Source organism: Anabrus simplex, chromosome 7, assembly GCF_040414725.1.
Source record: "Anabrus simplex isolate iqAnaSimp1 chromosome 7, ASM4041472v1, whole genome shotgun sequence".
Taxonomy (NCBI): domain Eukaryota; kingdom Metazoa; phylum Arthropoda; class Insecta; order Orthoptera; family Tettigoniidae; genus Anabrus; species Anabrus simplex.
The window spans coordinates 228,778,912-228,797,192 of record NC_090271.1 but is presented as its reverse complement, the minus strand read 5'-3'; the positions used below and the strand labels follow the sequence as shown (position 1 = coordinate 228,797,192).

Here is an 18,281-nt window from a genome sequence, read left to right as displayed (position 1 = left end):
CTATCGTCTCGCAGAGAGACCATTCATAAAATCAATATAATAATGCTAATAATTACCCGAATTACCGAATACCTCGTGCTTCATATAGTTTGGAAATTATCTATCTGGTAGGCAATGCAAGTTGGTCTTTGGCTGGTGAATAAAAGCAGTAACGGGCGATCTTGTCAGCTGTGAACTACTCTTTGGTTATGTCCGTTCAAACTGTGCAGTTGTTTCGAGTGCTTGAAGGTTATTGTTTGCAAGCCAATTTGTAATCGTGTGATTGCTTTTATAGTTAAGACTTTATTTTAGTATAATAATAGGTTTATTTTAGTTTAGTGATTATCGTAATATAAACATGAGTGGACCAAGTGGTTCAAGTGCAATTAGAGAACAATTGGAAGAGCCTTGGAGTGTTGAAAGTCAAGACAGTAGAAGATTTTCCTGACGATTTATAATTAGTCGACTTTACTTCTGGAAGTGGGGAAGAATATGACCCCAATTTAGATACCCATGATTATAGTGATGTGTCAATTAGTGATGCAGACAATCCAAAAATGTTAACTCTAACAGGCACATCTAGGCCTAATGACCCACCATAACAGACTGAGTCTGATAATGACCCTCAAATAAACTCCCAATCAATCCCATAGGCCTAATAAATACAAAGCACTTTGGGTGAGAGTTTATCTGCCTGAACCACCATTTGATATACAGTAGAAGTCCGTTATAGCGAGTACGGCACATAGTGAGAACTCCGTTATAACACGTTTTTTTTCTGTTCCTTGAAAATTCCTATATTAAATTGTGTACTATCGTTCAGTTACAGCGAGAACCCTATCACTGATGCATCCATTATTACAAGCGATTATGCGTGTGTGATTTTTTCTATTATCAATATTTATGCACTCCAGCGATTATATTGAATGTGATCGATCATCTTTGGCATAGATTTTTCGCTGAGTGCACTAGCAAGCACTCCCGTTGACATTCAAACTCAAAGGCAATATCGGAATCGATTAGTAATACTCGTCGACTGGTGTTCTACAAGCACAATTCGAAATGAAAGAGAACATGTTAATACCAATATAATGGTCCGTTACTGGACATTATAAATTTTCCAACTCTATATCAAGAGAACATTTTTTTTTTTTTTTTTTTTGCTAGTTGCTTTACGTCGCACCGACTCAGATAGGTCTTATGGCGACGATGGGACAGGATTGGGCTAGGAGTGGGAAGGAATCGGCCGTGGCCTTAATTAAGGTACAGCCCCAGCATTTGCTTGGTGTGAAAATGGGAAACCACGGAAAACCATTTTCAGGGCTGCCGATAGTGGGGTTCGAACCTACTATCAAGAGAACATGTTTCCGTAATAAATGCGTAAATAACGTGGCTGATAGCAATAATGGCAACAGTACTCAACTCTTAAGAAATAGAGGCTGAAGTAACGATCACTTAATTTTAAAACCACTGTACGTGCTGAAATTAAGCAAGAACGTGATACACCTCAAAATACAGCGCAGAGTGGATGACTGCTTTTGGAGGTTAGTTTATTCGAAAAGGCTATTCCAGAGTAATTTATAGCGAAAAGGTTATCATTCCTCCACTGGTGCTTCAAATATGTTTTCATAATACATATGAGGTTACGTTCGGTTAGGTGACTATTAGGATGCTAAAAGGTTTGTTTTATCACCTATTCAATACATACCTTTCATACAATTCATACCTTTTAGCATCCTACATTCAGTATCTTCAATACGGATAACAATGATTTTTATCACTTGTAGGTGACTATTTGAATAAGAAAAACATTTGCCACAGAAGCCACTGGAGTGATACCACTCGAACTTTTCAGAATGAAATTGAGCATACGCGTTCACGTTGTCTCGGAATTAGAAACATAACTTACGAGTAAGTCGTAGTATGGAAGTCTGTGAAAACGCAGTTTTGAACAAACGGATTGCATTTCCGTACCTATTTTAATGGGTGTGGTGTTTCCTCCCCCCCCCCCCCCCCCCAACTTTTACAAAAATCGGATATAACGACAATCCACTATAGCGAGTACATTTTGTACCGTTATGAATTCTCGCTATAACAGAATTCTACAGTAACTAATAATTTCCAAGTAAGAAATGCTGGAGTAAGAGACTTGCCTGCAAGAAATAGTTTTTTACAAAACTTGTGTTGTCCCTATTTGTTAAGGAAACAAATGCTTATGCCGATGAGCAAATAGATGGAAAAATTAAAGCAAGTACAGTAAGTCCCCTCAGTAGGCTTTAAAGATAGGTTGATGTCATAAAAAAGAGAGGTTTATCGCAATTATAATTTCTATGGACCATATTTGCAAGAAAAACTATAAATATTACTGGACATCTGTTAAATCATGAAGAGAATATGGGCTCAATTCATAGACAGCACTTATACATAAGTGTCCCTTTCAAGCCAGGTTTTATTTCATATTACCTACTTAAGCGTCACACTTATTGCTATAAGTGGACCTCCCACACAGACTTAAGTGACTCACTTATGTTGCAGCAAGATGGAGGATGATTTTGCTGAATATGTTGCATTTCATTCACAGAATACTTTCCGTGCACACAGTAGAGATGGAAAATTCTTTCGAAATGTAATGTGACCAACAATTTAAAGAAGGTTTTGTTTTAGTAAAGTGAGAGTTATGTATATTCTTGTTCATTTCATTGAGAGAGTGAACATAACCTCTAGAGGACTCACTATCTCACCATTAATGAAGATATTGTTTTGAGATTTTATGCCACCTCTTAATTTCAAGTGGTTGTTATTATTATTATTATTATTGTTATTATTTTTTTATTATTATTATCATTATCGGTATTTTGCTTAATTAAATGGAAACATGTTACAAGTTGATAAGTTATCAAGACTGTAGGCCTATGGAATAGTAAAGAACTATACTGAGTTATAAGAAAAATGAACATGTCGCACTACTACCATTTATTTTAAGGTTGATTTGTGCTAATTATATCAGGTTAGTCAAGTGTTACAAGTAACGGCTACGGATATATTTGAGAAATTATTTAAGTGTTGTAAGGTTAGATATTCTACATTCAGATAAATATTTGTATAGGTTCGAGTACCTGGATACCTATAAACATATTATATTTAGACTCTGGGCATTTTCGTACTTAGCACTGTCCACAACAAGTTTCTCCCACGTCATTCATATTCTGATGAGAAACTGCGTCGGTCTACTTGTTCTATATTATGCGCATGTACTTCGACACAAGTTCTTGCAGGTGCCATCTCAGCTCGCTCGTTTGTTATCAATTCTGATAACCAAATACAATATAAACGTATTTTTTAACCTCAAAAATTTCGTGCGGGTCCGCGCGATGTCCTTCGATAAACAAAACACAATAGATCATCCCACTATTTGGTAGCCAGAACTACACGATCCAGGAAACATGGGCATAATATACAGCACTGCCACATCTCCAGCGATACTTACTGTATCGCTGAGTGTGCTCTTTAAGTGCTGTCTATGAAATGTATACTCGTATAAGTGAATACTTATTATAACTGCTCCTTTATTACTTAAGGGTTCACTGATGTATAAGTGCCGATTACGAATTCAGCCCTACGTCTCTAAATAGATTTCACACACTTAGGGCAAATTTCCACATCAGCCCACTAAAAGAGACACCGAAAGACCAGCCTCGGTGTGAACCCTGGTATAAAGTCAGACCCTTTTACAATACGATAAATGAAGCCTTCAAGAAGTTTTCGTACACTTTTGAAACAATCTCCATAGATGGTACGGTAGACGATGGGTATGAAGAACCAGTGTGCATTCATATAATATTTACCCAACAAGAAACCCCATCGGTTCGGCATAAAAAGTTTGAGCTTTGTGATAGCCAGACGAGCTATCTTCTGCACTCTGAGCTATACATCGGTAAAAAAGTTTTACAGGATGGGGTAGACCGAGCTTTTACTGAAAAAGGTAGTTGTATATTTAATGAATAAGTGTCAACTCCTGAATAAATATTACCAATTATACACTGATAACTGGTATGCTAAACTTCCCTTGGCAGAAAAGCCTTGCAGCAATCTAACATACATAACTGACAAAGTGAACAAAAATTCTGAAGACCTGTCTAAAAAAAGTAATTGGAACAAAATTGGCACCGAAAGAAACAGTTTATTTTAGGAAACAAAAACTGTTACTTGCAGGATATAAGCAGGAAAAAAACACAAGAAAAACAGTGTACCTCATTTCAACAGCCTTCCCTGCAGATGACCGACTTATCCGTAGCCGCAAAAGCGGTATTCAAGCAATAAAACCCGCCCTAATAAATGAATATAATTTGCATATGGGGGTGTGGATGTAAAAGGTAAATCCTTGTATCATCTTACCTGCACCAGACCTAATAAAAAATACTGGAGAATATTGAGAATTTCTTGGACAGGGTACTCCTTAATGTCTACATATTATATCAATTAAACACTACAAATCCAGAAAGTAGATACACCTTTACTGTGAGTGTTTTAGAAGTTCAAGCATATGGTAAGACAGAGACAACCTGCAACCTGAACCAACTCTAGGAGCAGCTAGAGACATGAAGCACACACTAACTAAACTACCTGGCTCTAGAATGAGAGTACGGGTTTTTTATTCTTCTTATCAAATACCAAAGAGAAGCCGTTATTGGTGCCCAGGATACAATTTAGGAGTACATCCTAACTTCTACAACCTAGTGGAACATTTCTGGAGGGCAACCAAAGGGAAGAAAAGGAAAGCAACCAGGGAAGAATCCGATTCCGATTAGGTACGCTAATAATACACTGGAACCTTGATATCTCAAATCACCATGGGAGCTAAATTTTATTTCGAGTTATCGAAATTTCAATATATAGAGAATACAATTTTTGAGCATGTATAGCACATAACTGAATCATGTGTATCTACAGGTTTATAAGACTTTGTGGTCTTAGATTATTTCAGTTTATTTCTCACCTGTCTTGTTACAAAATAAAATCGGCATTTCATATAATGTAACACAAGTTTAGGAATAACGTCCGCAACATGGTCATCGCAGCATCCTAATTCTTTCAAATTAATAGTGATACTGTGCAAACTGTCCAAACACTTGTAAAATATATCGTCCCATAGACTATGTTCACAGTATTAGAATTAATTTTTCTTCTGTTCTTAGTGTCGTTAAAAATTTGACATGATACTGAATACATTATTTTTAACAGCATACCTGCCAACTTTACAAAACCAAAAATCAGGAGATTTTGATATGAAAATCAGGAAATAAAATTGGTCAAAACTGCTCATTCTACATATCTTGCACAATACAGTACTACGATATATTTATAATACTTATTGTCTCAAAGCCCGACTGTTGCTATACAAGGCTACAAGGCTAAAAATTACACATCTCTATTCCCTCACAGAAAGTATGTGAGTGAGATGATCGGTCTCTCACAAGCCTACTGAAAATAGTATGAACTCATGCACTTACATGCCATCACTTAGCAAATGCATAGATTAATATATTGCATCAAGCACCCGTGCGATTATGCAAAACGCAATGCTGTTTGTATCAAATAACTAGCTAATGTACCCTGAGCTTCGCCACGGAATTCTCAGAAAGACTGCCCTTATAGTTTTCCCAACCGAAGTCAACATAGATCATTACAATGCCACCAGTATGGATGTCGTGATTAAGAGAAATGCTGTCATATGATATCTTCAATCAAATGAAAACAGCATATTTTCTCACTTTTAGCGAAAAATAGTACGGTGCCGATCTAACAGTTCACAGTTTCAGAACTTGAATGACCAGACTGCAGACAATCGCGAACACTCCTGTGTAATTATTCCATTTAAGTGTGCACACTGCTCATTCTAAATCACTGCTTCAGAGTAGGGATCAAATAGCTGGAATACTACAACTGTCCAGTGTGTTACGTACAAGCAGTATCAGAAAATTTATGAACCAGAGGAATGGCATACTAAAGAAGAGAGAGATCTAACCCTCCACTCCGCAGCTACTTCCCACCAATATTCAGGCAGGCTGTTATACTCGATACACAGCAGTAATCCCATCTATCAGAGATAAATGGCAGCAGAATAAACAAAGCAAATCACAACAAACAATGGTAAATGTAATGTTCTTGTTGATCAATTTTATGAGCTTTCTATATTGGAGGCCTTCACATTTAGTTTCTTCCGAATCTGTGATATTAGAGAATCGAATGTAAAGTGAGTCGTCCTTTCTTTCATGACTCCTTCACGACTTTTTTCTCATTAATGTGTAACATATTTTTCATTGTAATCCATGTATGAATAGATAATGTTTCAGACATTTGACCTTAAGGTTACCTACAGGCTGATGCCCCTAACAAGGGGCAAAAATTGTCCCTGAGAAGTGTATACAGTATTATGGAGATTTCATCCACGAAGCACGTGGCTTGTACGGAATAGGTGGTAATAGTAGAATAAATTATTTTTGTGATAATTTGCTTAAGTCAGCTTCAATACGGATCAATCATGACAACTGTCTCTTGCAAAACTGAATAGGACATAAATAATCGGAAATTGTATTCTCTATAACTTTTGTTATGTAGTACTTTTCATTATGACCAGTAAGACAGGTAATTAAAAATTAAATTTTTGGCACCTTCCCCTAAACTACCATTTCAAACAGAGTAAATAAAATTATTTGTAGTGTAGACTGTAGTTCCATATTCCCCGACTTTACATAAAATTCTGTTCACACATTTTCTCGTACCTCGGCGCTGATATGGACTTAGCAAAAAAAATCCAAATTCATGAATATCTCTCTATAGCCCGTACAGTAAAAATGTATAAGACATAATTGATAGGAAATTTAATAATATATAACTTTAATTATGCAGTATTAATCGATATGACCAATAACAACATACATATTTGAGAAATACATTTTAGGCCTTCCCCTAAACTACCATTTTACTCAGCGTGAATAAAATTATGTATGGCCTAGATTGTAGCAACTTATTCCGCGACGTTATATACCGAGTTTCATTCAATTCTCTTCAGCCGTTTTCTCGTGATGAGCGTGCGTACGTACGTACGTACGTACGTACGTACATACATACATACAGACAGAAATTACGGAAAATTAAAACGTGCATTTCCCCTTGTTACTATGGTCACGACCGGTACGGAAATATCTTTCTTTTTAAATTCTGAGCAATGTACAGACAAAACTCTTATTTTATTCATATTGAGATAAATTAAAATTAGTCAAAATTGTCTCCAAATGGCTCCTAAAATCTCTAGAAAAGTCAGTAGTCGTTATCATTGAAATTCTGTCACTAAGTTACTAAGACTCAATATCTAGCGATTAGTCTCTGGAATTGACCAAAGAGAATGGAATCGACTAGAGTGATGCGAACGAACACGAACAGAGTACGCGATAACGAGAAATTTACAATCGATATACAGGTTTCAATAAACATCGCACATTCACGCACATTTCTCGCATTAATAAACGTCGATATTTCATTTGAAAGCGGCCAATGAGCGAAGGACTTCCGGCCACTGGCGTAAAAAACTGAAATGGCGGGATGTGAAAACAAATGTTTGAAGTTCACCAAAAAAAGCTAAAATCGGGAGAAATAGAATAATCGGGTGGCGGGAAAAACTCTCGAAAATCAGGAGTCTTCCGCCTAAATCGGGAAAGTTGGCAGGTATGTAACATTATTAAAAATACACAAACAATTTTAAGGCATCACTTTGATAATTATAACCCTTTTATAGTAACTTTTTAAATACATGATACAGTAAGTGAAACGAGAAACATAGCCTACCTCTGTTAACACCCTTGTAAACATTCCGTTAGTCTCTTCTGTTTTTTAGTGTTAACCTTCTTTTCTTCAACATATTTTTCAACAACATTTATTGCTGTGATAACAAGGTCATTTACATTCGACTGACTCTATATGCAGAACCGAAGAACAGCCGCTGCACTTAACATCTGGTCTGCTGACGGTACAGGAGGAGGCAGTTCCATTTCTCCTTTTTGGGAATCTTCTTATTCTTGCTCGGCAGCAGCGTAGGCAGTATCTCTAGGGAGATCGGCCACTATAACATCAGGGTTCACATTCATGTAAGCCTCAAAACCAGCTTCGCAGTTAACAAGCTGCTGATACTCCACCCATTCTTCAGGAACAAGAGAAGATTTCCTCTTCGTGTACTGAAGCTCCAAGTCACCTTTCAAAAATCCTGCTATGTGGAAGCAGTCTACAATTGTATCCTGCTTCACATCAGCCCACGATTTACTCAGAACTGGTATTGACTGTAGTAGATTAATGTCCGCTAATGACTCTTCACATTCAAATCCTCTCAGAATTCTTTGAGCAGCCCTCTTCCTATTGAAATGCTTCAAGCTTTTAATCACACCTTGGTCCATGGGCTGTAGTCTGGATGTAAAGTTTGGTGGCAAGAAGATCACGCGCACTGCCTTTAACTCCTGAGCAAGCACCTTGGGATGAGCAGGGCAGTTGTCTACAAAAAGGAGGGTCTTCCTTCCTTCGCGTTGAAACTTCTTGTCACTACCACGCGGCCAAAATTCGTAAATGAAGCTTGTCATCCGCTACTTCACAGGTTGCTTTCATACATGCCCGGTATTCAATGTACACCCGAGAAACACCGAGGCTTCGCCCATTTTCCTATCACAAGACGTTTTAGTTTTTTGGTACCCATTGTATTCCCAGCACCACCGTAACCCTTTCCCTACTTCCTAACTGTTCCTCACAAACCACAAATGCCATACTGAACAGTCAATGTTGTACAATGTTCAAGTTACAGAGAATTTCTTGCTTCAATGAAGAAAATGTTTGCTTCGACAAATTGAGGAAATTACACGTTACAAATTTCATATTTGGTCCGTATTGAAATGTACATCAGTTTAAGATATTAACAAAATTTATTAGGATCAACCTATTCAATACAATTGAATTTCCAAAGTTAGGACTTGCATCTTATTAAACTGAAATTTGAAGGGACATGTTTCGCCCTTTAAAAGGGGATCATCAGCCTTTTCACACTCATACTCAAAGAACACCACAAAATAACTTCAAAAATAAAAGGACTCAGCCTGTGGCTCAGATACGTAGACACATTTGCAATAATCGACAGTAGCTCAACAATAGTAACAATATTTTAGATTTTTTAAACACCCTTGATCAAAATATCAAGTTCACCAAGGAGGATGAGGTTAACAGATCCATTAACTTTTTAGACATAACTATAACACGCGACAAGAACACATTTGATTTCCAAATTTACAGAAAACCCACCCACACTACAATAACAATCAAGAATTCATCCATACACCCCAACTCCCATAAACAAGCTACTTTTTACAGTTTAATTTACAGAGCTTTAAAAATCCCACTATCACCTAAGAGTCTAAAAACAGAAATTCATTATATTAAAAACTTAGCAAAATTCAACGGTTTTAAAATAGAAATAATCAACCGAATAATTAATAAAATTAAATATAAACTAGCAACGAACCTCGTCCCTGACAAACCCTAAAAATCTAAAAACTTTTACTTACAATAATCCAGGCATCTACCAAGCAACAAACCGTCTGAAAAACAAAACATTAACATTGCCTTTAAGTCTACAAACACCAACCGCAGCCTGTTTTTTAATCACAATACACTCAACATAAACAATAGTATTTACTCAAACTCAGGCATATACAGGCTCAAATGCACGCAATGTGAAAAATCATACATTGGGCAAACAGGCCGGAGCTTCCTTACTAGATATCAGGAGCACTATAATGCCAATAGACATAACAAGTTTTCAGCCATGAGTTCTCATATGAAAGATATGGGTCATCATTTCACAACTATAGAACCGGACCTTACAATCATCAAAATAGTAGGCAAAGGAAAATAAATGATCGAATTAGAAAGCATTTACTTATATCTGGATCAACATTACAACAAAGACCTAAATCTCAATGATCCCGCCGAAATAAAAAATCCCTTATACGAGACATTACCCAATTTATTACAATCTTTAAATCCAAATTTAAATACAATCCTTAAAACTCTTAAACCAACTTCCAATAAAGATCCCAACTTCCCCTTAAAGGTAACTCCCTCCATCCCCGCCCCTGCTAATCTTCCACAGCCAACAGCGCGTAAGCTCAACCCTCTGCCCACTGCCTCTTCTCCATTACACCCCTCTCCCTCAATTCCACATCTTCAACAGCCAATAGTGCACAAGCTCAACGCTCTGCCCATTTCCTTTCCTCCATCACATACCCCTCCCTCAGTTCCAAACAGATACAACACATGACATTCAAATCTTACTAGTTCCAAGACCATACAGACAACCAGTTCATACCACAAAAATCGAGAATGTAAGTAATTGAATACATACCATTTTGTCTAATTTAACCGTTTTTTCCTCTAAACTTCAAATCTTTCTCTATCTTTTCATTACAGATTCTTCACCATATATCCTTCAATAGTTAATCTATATTCAAAACTACAGCCAACAACAAGTAAGAATGTTCCCATTTAACAATCAGTATACGAGTTAGCCAAGATCTATACAGCAACATTCTTTATCACTCCTTCAACAAAATTACGGAGACCGCGAACCCACTTCGTAAATAAGATTAATGGATCCAACTTCATAATCTACATAGCGCCATACCACAGTTTAATATTACAAGTTTTCAACAAGAAAGTTTCAGTCATCTTAAGTGGCTACTAAGGTCCTTTAACCTTCTCTTCAACATGTAAATCAAATTGCTTCCAGCCGAATTTCACTCGAACTTTGATATGGCAACTTTAGCCATAGACCTTCTCGTTATTATGTGGTTAAGGCCTAGTTTGTCTGTTTTATAAAATTATTTTAAAATTACTAGTGTAATATCATACCAACTTCAACCTTTTCTTTGCGAACATTTAAAATGAAATTTCAATTGTAAATTGTATTTAAGAACTCATAACAATTTCTCACATTGTATAATACTCATTCCAATGTTATATTCTCTCTCTTTTCTTTTTTACCATGACAATCAGGATCCTGATTTTTATAATTGAGTATGAGTGTAAAAAGGCTGATGATGCCCTTTTAAAGGGCGAAACATGTCCCTTCAAATTTTAGTTCAATAGGATGTAAGTCCTAACTTTGGAAATTCAATTGTATTGAATAGGTTGATCCTAATAAATTTTGGTAATACCCAAATCGAGGAAATTCGTGTAACTGAATTTTGAGTATTAGAGAAATAAATACACGTGAAGAACAGGACAAAGGGCCGGGATATTTAAATTACTTCGAGATACTGAAAATTTAAGTAATGGAGGTTCAAGATATCATGGTTTGACTACATTACAAAAACAAAAAAGGGAATTACTAATTTACTTTTCATTTTTCAGGATATCTCAAAACAGACTGGTGGCTTGTAAATAAAGAGTTTTTGATCTTCTGAAAACAAACTGATGACTATCTACTCAGATATACGAGGTGTGTTCAAAAAAAGACCGAACTGTGGCTAGAAAAACTTTATTATGTAGCTTACATCATTTCACAGACTGTCCCCTTCAAAATAGTCCCCTGCACTATCAACAGCATGTTGCCAACGTTTCTTCCACTTTTGGAATGCTTCCTGGAATGCACTTTCTTTGATGGCGTGAAGTTGCCTCGTCGCATTCTCCTTGATCTCTTCAATGTCTTGGAAACGATGTCCTTTAGGGTGGTTTTCAATTTGGGGAAAAAGAAAAAGTCTGCTGGAGCCAAGTCGGGAGAATAGGGCGGATGGGGCACAACAGGAATTTGGTGTTTTGCCAAATAACTGCGGACCGAGAGAGAGGCATGTGCTGGCGCATTGTCATGGTGCACATCCAGGATTTGTTTTCCCACAGTTCAGGCCTCTTCCTGCGCACAGCATCTCTCAAATGCGTTAAAACATTCTGGTACAGTTCTTTGTTCACTGTCCGGCCTCGGGGTACAAACTCGTGATGGACAATGCCTTTCCAATCAAAAAACACAATCAGCATCACCTTGATGTTTGAACGACTCATTCGTGCTTTTTTCGGTCGAGGAGAACCTTTCCCCACCCACTGTGATGATTGCCTTTTGGTTTCGACATCGTAACCGTACACCTACGTCTCATCTCCAGTGTTTCCACAAACGTTTTCCCAACTTTGAAGCAGAACTTCACGCACACGCGTTGTTCCTCAAGCTGTTTCATTATAGAATTCGACGAACATGTGACACACGCAATCACTTCAGAGGCTCTAACTCAACTGATAATGCAGGCAATGGAATGCGGAAAGCAGCGGTCTGTTGTCAGAAGTTGCCGCTAGGCGCCGCCACAGTCACAACTCGCTCAATGTTGCGGTTTGTGCGCAATTTACAAAGTTCGGTCTTTTTTTGAACACACCTCGTATATGTGATTGAAAAAATTGACAAGTGATATGCTTAAACTTTTTACATGCGACTTTTTTTATTATTCATCGAAGTTTCTACGAGGGCGTTTTTTTTTTTCCCAACCTGCGGAGGGTCATAAATAAAAGACAAGAGTATGTATCCAAATGAATTTATTACCAAATGTTAGGTAAAAATGTGGTTACTTTTCAACATAATCACCATGAAGGTTGAGACATTTGTCATACCTGTGGACAAGCTTTTCGATCCCCTCTGCATAGTATGTTGCCGCCAGTGAGTTCAGATAGGCCCAAACATTGGTTGGAAGATCTTCATCCTCCTGGAAACTCTGCCCTCCCAGCCACTTTTTCTGTTCCGGGAAGAGGTGGAAGTCCTTCGGCGCTAAATCGGAATAAACGGTGGGTGGTCAAAAACGTCCCACCGAAATTCCTCCTGCAGAAATTATTGGGTGACAACGAGCACTGTGAGGGCATGCTTTGTCATAAATGAAGAGGATTCCAGACGTCAGCATGCCTCGTCGTTTGTTCTGTATGGCCCTCCGCAGTTGTCGTAAAGTCTGGCAATAAACAGCTGCATTGAACGTAGACCCCCATTCCATAAACTCAACAAGCAACACACCTTTTTGGTCCCAAAAGACTGTAGCCATCATCTTCCTTTCCTTGAAGGTTTGCTTTAATTTCTTCGGTTTGTTTGGTAAGTGCATGTGCATCCATTGACGTGATTCTTATTTTGTTCCGGTGGTGACGTACGAAAGCCAAGTCTCATCGCCAGTCACAATTTGCTTCAACAAATCGCCACCTTCAGCCTCATAACAGGTAAGAAACGTCGACGCTGCTGCCATCCGGCGACTTTTGTGGTCATCAGACAACATCTTCGGAACCCATCGGGCGCACAATTTCCTGTAGCGCAGGTGTTCTGTTAGGATCTTGTAAACAGATGACCTTGAAACTGCAGGAAATTTCTCACATAACTCACTTACAGTAAACCTTCGGTTCTAGCGAACCTCTTGCTCAATTTCGTGAACAATGCCATTTGTAGCGACAGACTTGCGTCCTTGCCCCCCATCATTGTGAACATCGGTCTTCTTAGAACTTCCTGCACCATTCACGCACAACACCATCACTCATAACATTTGGACCGTATACTCGACTCATTTATCGATGAATGTCAGCTGCACTATTCCCTTCTGCTTGAAGGAAACGTATCACACTACACACCTCACATTTGGTGGGAGCGTCAATAGTAGCGGCCATATTTCCGTGCCAGTACCTCGGCTCACACAGGAAGTTGGCTGTGACCACGAGTAGAGGGGAGGACTTGCGCAGTCAGCTTCCATGCACAAACAGTTCCCACAGCTTGTGTGGTTCTTTAGCTGCACGATCGGAGGTTGAAAAAAAAAAAAAAAAGCCTTCGTATTGTGCTTATAATGAAATTTGGCACATTTTGTATATCTTGGAATTTTATTTTGGAGAAAGTAGTGCTTGTTACCAACCTCTAAAACTGGAATCTCTTTTGAATGTTTTTAAAAATATGACTGATCATCCATTATACTTCTACTAGATACTTGTAAGTAAAAAAAAAAAAAAATATATTACGATCTTATTCTCTAATTCTTCCTGAATACATTGATATATATAATATGCCAGATATAGTTACAAATTTGTATTCATTATACTTTTTTTTAAATATATTTGCACACTGCCTTAAAAATGCTTAGCACTTCGTGAAAGAATCACCACTTGAAGGGTTAAAAGTCTTTCAGTTACTGTAAACTAAGGCACAAACTTGGGTACTTCTTAAAATACATCATATTGATTTAGATGTTATGATATTTTCAGAGTTAGGAGAAAATCTTGACTTGTGCTGTGTGGGACATTGTGTGAAATCACGCTCAAGCCAGGTTATTAAAAGTTAAGGTATTGAAAGAACATACATCCTCGCTGGCTTAATTTGGTTTATCCACGCCTTGAGTAAATGGCCTGTTGTGGCTATAGCTGAAGATGTTCATAATACAAAGACGAAACATGTACTAGTAGATTTTAACTAAAATTATGTTTGTATTGTAAGGTGGGACTTCTGTGAACTCTTTTACAAGCATTAGAGTGATAATAGAGAAACTTTATGAAGTTATAGTATGTAAGTTAAATAAAAGTTTGTCAACAATACGACGTACGACACCTTCGTCAGAGTCCAGTAACATTTGTGCGCATTCTTTTTTTGTTTGGTGTTTCAAACGGACTTTCCATAGGTTTCCTTAATTCTTTTCAGGCACTTCCTCCTTGCCAGATCGGATTAGAAATGAATATTTCTTACTGTCTAGAAATATCACGTTCATAAATCTGATCGTATATGCAATGGAAGTATAATTTCATAACTATAATTATAATAATATAATGCTGAATTTGGATTGTGACTGGAACTGACCAGAAAACAGGTCATGAGCTAGAGATGGGCCTCCTAAGCCAAAAGAAACAAGCATAAAAGCCTAATCTACAAACAATACAAACAAGACTAAAAATAGATTTATTCTAGAAAAAACATCTAGAAACTGGATAATGACCCAAGTAAGGAACGAGGACTATATATGTGTGCCTGTGGTTCTTACATCAGACTTTTGTTTGCATTTCACCATTATCAAGATAGTGTTCATATGGTGATGGTCTTCTCATAAACAATAACTTCTCTTACACAATACCTGCGTCCTTCATTCATCACAATACTACAATAATCCACGACTTCGATTATAAAGGACTTTATTAAAACTCCCACCTAATCAACATTATAAGTAAGGCATCTACCTCATTAGAAGTAGTACTACGAGGGCGAATAAAAAAGTAAGTTACACTAGCTCGCTGCATGTCTTGACCGCAGCCAATGTGGAGCAAGCTACAGTAACTGCTGACACGTCCTCTAGAAAGGTTGATGTGGTATCTCATCGTGCTGTGTATGCAGAGCAGGCTAGTCTCAATGGCGCATCAAGTGGAGGTTCACTGCAAATTGGCGGCGCATGAAAGGATCAGATTTCTATGAGCTTAACTGTAGTGATGGGACATTTGATTCATTTGATTCCGCCGTTACTGAATCGATATAGTGATCCGATTCATGGCACATTAGATTCACCGCTCCCACTGCATCTGTGTAGTATGAACTGGTAAGACAGCAGCAACAGCATTCAATGCTCTCTGCTGCCATCTGGTCTTCATACTATGAACTCCTTTCTTAGAAAAAAAATGCTAGTCACTAATACATCGAAGGTTTCCGGCGATGCAAGATGGGAAAGGTCTGATGCTTTGTACTGGGATGGAAAGTGCCCGACGCCCTTAAAACATTGTAACTTATTGAACTTTTCTATGACGAGGGGATAAAGTTTCTCGCTTCCATGTACATTGCAATTGCAACAAAGATCCCCGACCCTTGTACAAATCCCCGGCTGGCACTTTCTCCTTTAAAACCATAAGACCGTTTGGGCTCGCATTAAAATAAAGCAATGCAGTTTCATCGGCAATGACAGTATTGTTCAGTGCCTACAAATTTATTATATGAGCCACGCTTTTTCTTCAACTGTCGGCATCGCTAGTGTTCGCGCATTCTGTTTTCCCGCACACTGCCTGTTGCGTGGTATTACGGCGTTCCTTAAAAGGTTGAATACAAAAGAATTCCGATTTCATTCAACTTAGCAATCATGAAGTGCACTGTAGACCCACCGAAGTGAGTGTAAGTGCGGAAAGCTACCCCTCCACGTTCCGGAACACGCGTTTTATTATGACGCGGATAAATTTCGAGTTGAAATTACTCTGTAACATACTATTGTTTTTAAATGTAAAGGCAGTTTCGAATTAAAAGGCTGAATTTCGGTAATGGGGCAAACATTGTACTTCGAATTACGAATTATCCGTATTTCGAATTAAACAATTTAAATAACATGCAAAACTGTCTCTCATGTTTCCGGGAACGAGAGCTTCTTCGAATTACGTGGGATTTTGAATTAACCGATTTCGAATTATCGAGGTTCTACTGTAATGGTTATCAATGAAATTCTAAAGGAAAAAAAGGGAAGATATGGAGGGAATATGAAAATATTGTTCGCAGGGGGCATGGTGATCTGGGGAATCAACAGTACGGAAGTGCAAATCCAACCAGAGGCTTTAAACGACAATACTGAAGATAGCTGGTATAAAAATCAGTATGGAAAAGAGCAAAACAGAGGTGATGACAAGAGGAGAAAGAGAAGGAAAAGGAATCGATAGTATCAAGTGACAAAACTTAAAGTTTGTTGAATACTTCAAATATTTTAGAAGTGAAATAATGCAAGTGAAATAATGCAAGATAATGCTGTATAAGGAGAAGGGTACACGTGGGAAATACATTCCACCAGAATGTAAGGAACCCGGTTTGGAACAGAGAAGTTCCCATGAAATCTAAAGAGATAATGTACAAGATGTACAGAAGAGGCAAGGATGCAGAAGTGCCATCAACATCCCAACCTGGCAGGAGCTGGACAAGGGGAAATGAAAATGGTGACTATGAAGAAGTGTAGTGATTATGCAGTGAAATACAGTAAACGAGATTTAGAAACCTAATGACAACATTTCAGTCCATAAAGCGATCTATCTGGCATGAAGTCCAACAAATAGCTGTATCTAGAGGGAGGAAAAGAGCTGCAATGAGCATAGGAGAGCTATAATAATAATAATAATAATAATAATAATGTTATTTGTTTTATGTCCCGCTAACTACATTTACGGTTTTCGGAGACGCTGAGGTGCCGGAATTTAGTCCCTCAGGAGTTCTTTTACGTGCCAGTAAATCTACCAACACGAGGCTGTCGTATTCGAGCACCTTCAAATACCACCGGACTGAGCCAGGATCGAACCTGCCAAGTTGGGGTTAGAAGGCCAGCGCCTTAACCGTCTGAGCCACTCAGCCTGGCGGAAGAGGATCAAAGCAGGCACATAGGTAGGAAAGGGATACTAGCATTCTTGAGAAAATCAAATATGTTCAACTTTAAGCACAAGAGTTAAGCTAATAAAATGTAAATATTAGTACAAAATAAAAAAGTATATTTACTTAGCCAAAACCACTCTCCAAAAAACTTCCTATGCAGCATTTCAATTTATACTTACATTTTCAAATATGTTACACTGATGAGCCATTTTTTGCTTGAATCGCTTCAATTTAGCCGAGATTCTTTTGTCCCCCTTAAATAACTCCTCTTCAGTCTTCCATTCGCAATGCAGATAAGAAAAATTACGATATTTAACAAAGTATTCTTCGACTTCTACATATTGACCATCAGTCTTCGGAGCTGTAATTAATGATTTGGTTTCGTATTTCTCTAAATTATTTACATCCAATTGTTCTGATTTCTCATTTTTCTTTAAAGGAACATCACTAGAACCATTCAGCTCACCTGGCAGTTCCACACCATCAACACTCCCAAGATTTTCTGTATCACATGATTTGGTCTCAGTATTTGAATCTTCTTTAAAACAAATAGACTGGTCAATATCACGTGAATCTCCAGTTTCGTGACTTAAATCAGACTTAACAGTACAGTCTATCTTAGTACTTTCACTGGAATTCAAATGTCTGGAAGACATATCATGATTTGTTCCTGCTTCCAATTCTCCCCCTTCGACAGGTTGATCAACTTCACCAGAACATTCCAATCGAGAGACTGGATCCTTCGTTTGCATTTCAATGTTTGCCTCCTTATTTTCAAGAAGTGCTGCAATACTCCTTGCTTCTCTTCTACCTTTTCGAACAGCAAGAATATACTGGACAACCATAGAGTCCTCATCAGTAGTATTCTGCAACAACAACAAAAAATGCACAGCAGTAAAGC

At 37.8% G+C, this 18,281-nt stretch overlaps 1 protein-coding gene across 5 annotated transcripts in view; it reads right to left on the bottom strand.

The window, feature by feature from the left end:
* LOC136877494 (chromodomain-helicase-DNA-binding protein 6) overlaps window positions 1–18,281 on the bottom strand; it is a 703,291-nt gene that overhangs the window by 566,710 nt on the left and 118,300 nt on the right. For all 5 annotated transcript variants that reach the window (XM_067151592.2, XM_067151593.2, XM_067151595.2 and 2 more), the window contains exon 9: window positions 17,560–18,246. In XM_067151592.2, the coding sequence (XP_067007693.2) occupies window positions 17,560–18,246 (687 nt within the window). The remainder of the gene's footprint in view (window positions 1–17,559; window positions 18,247–18,281) is intronic.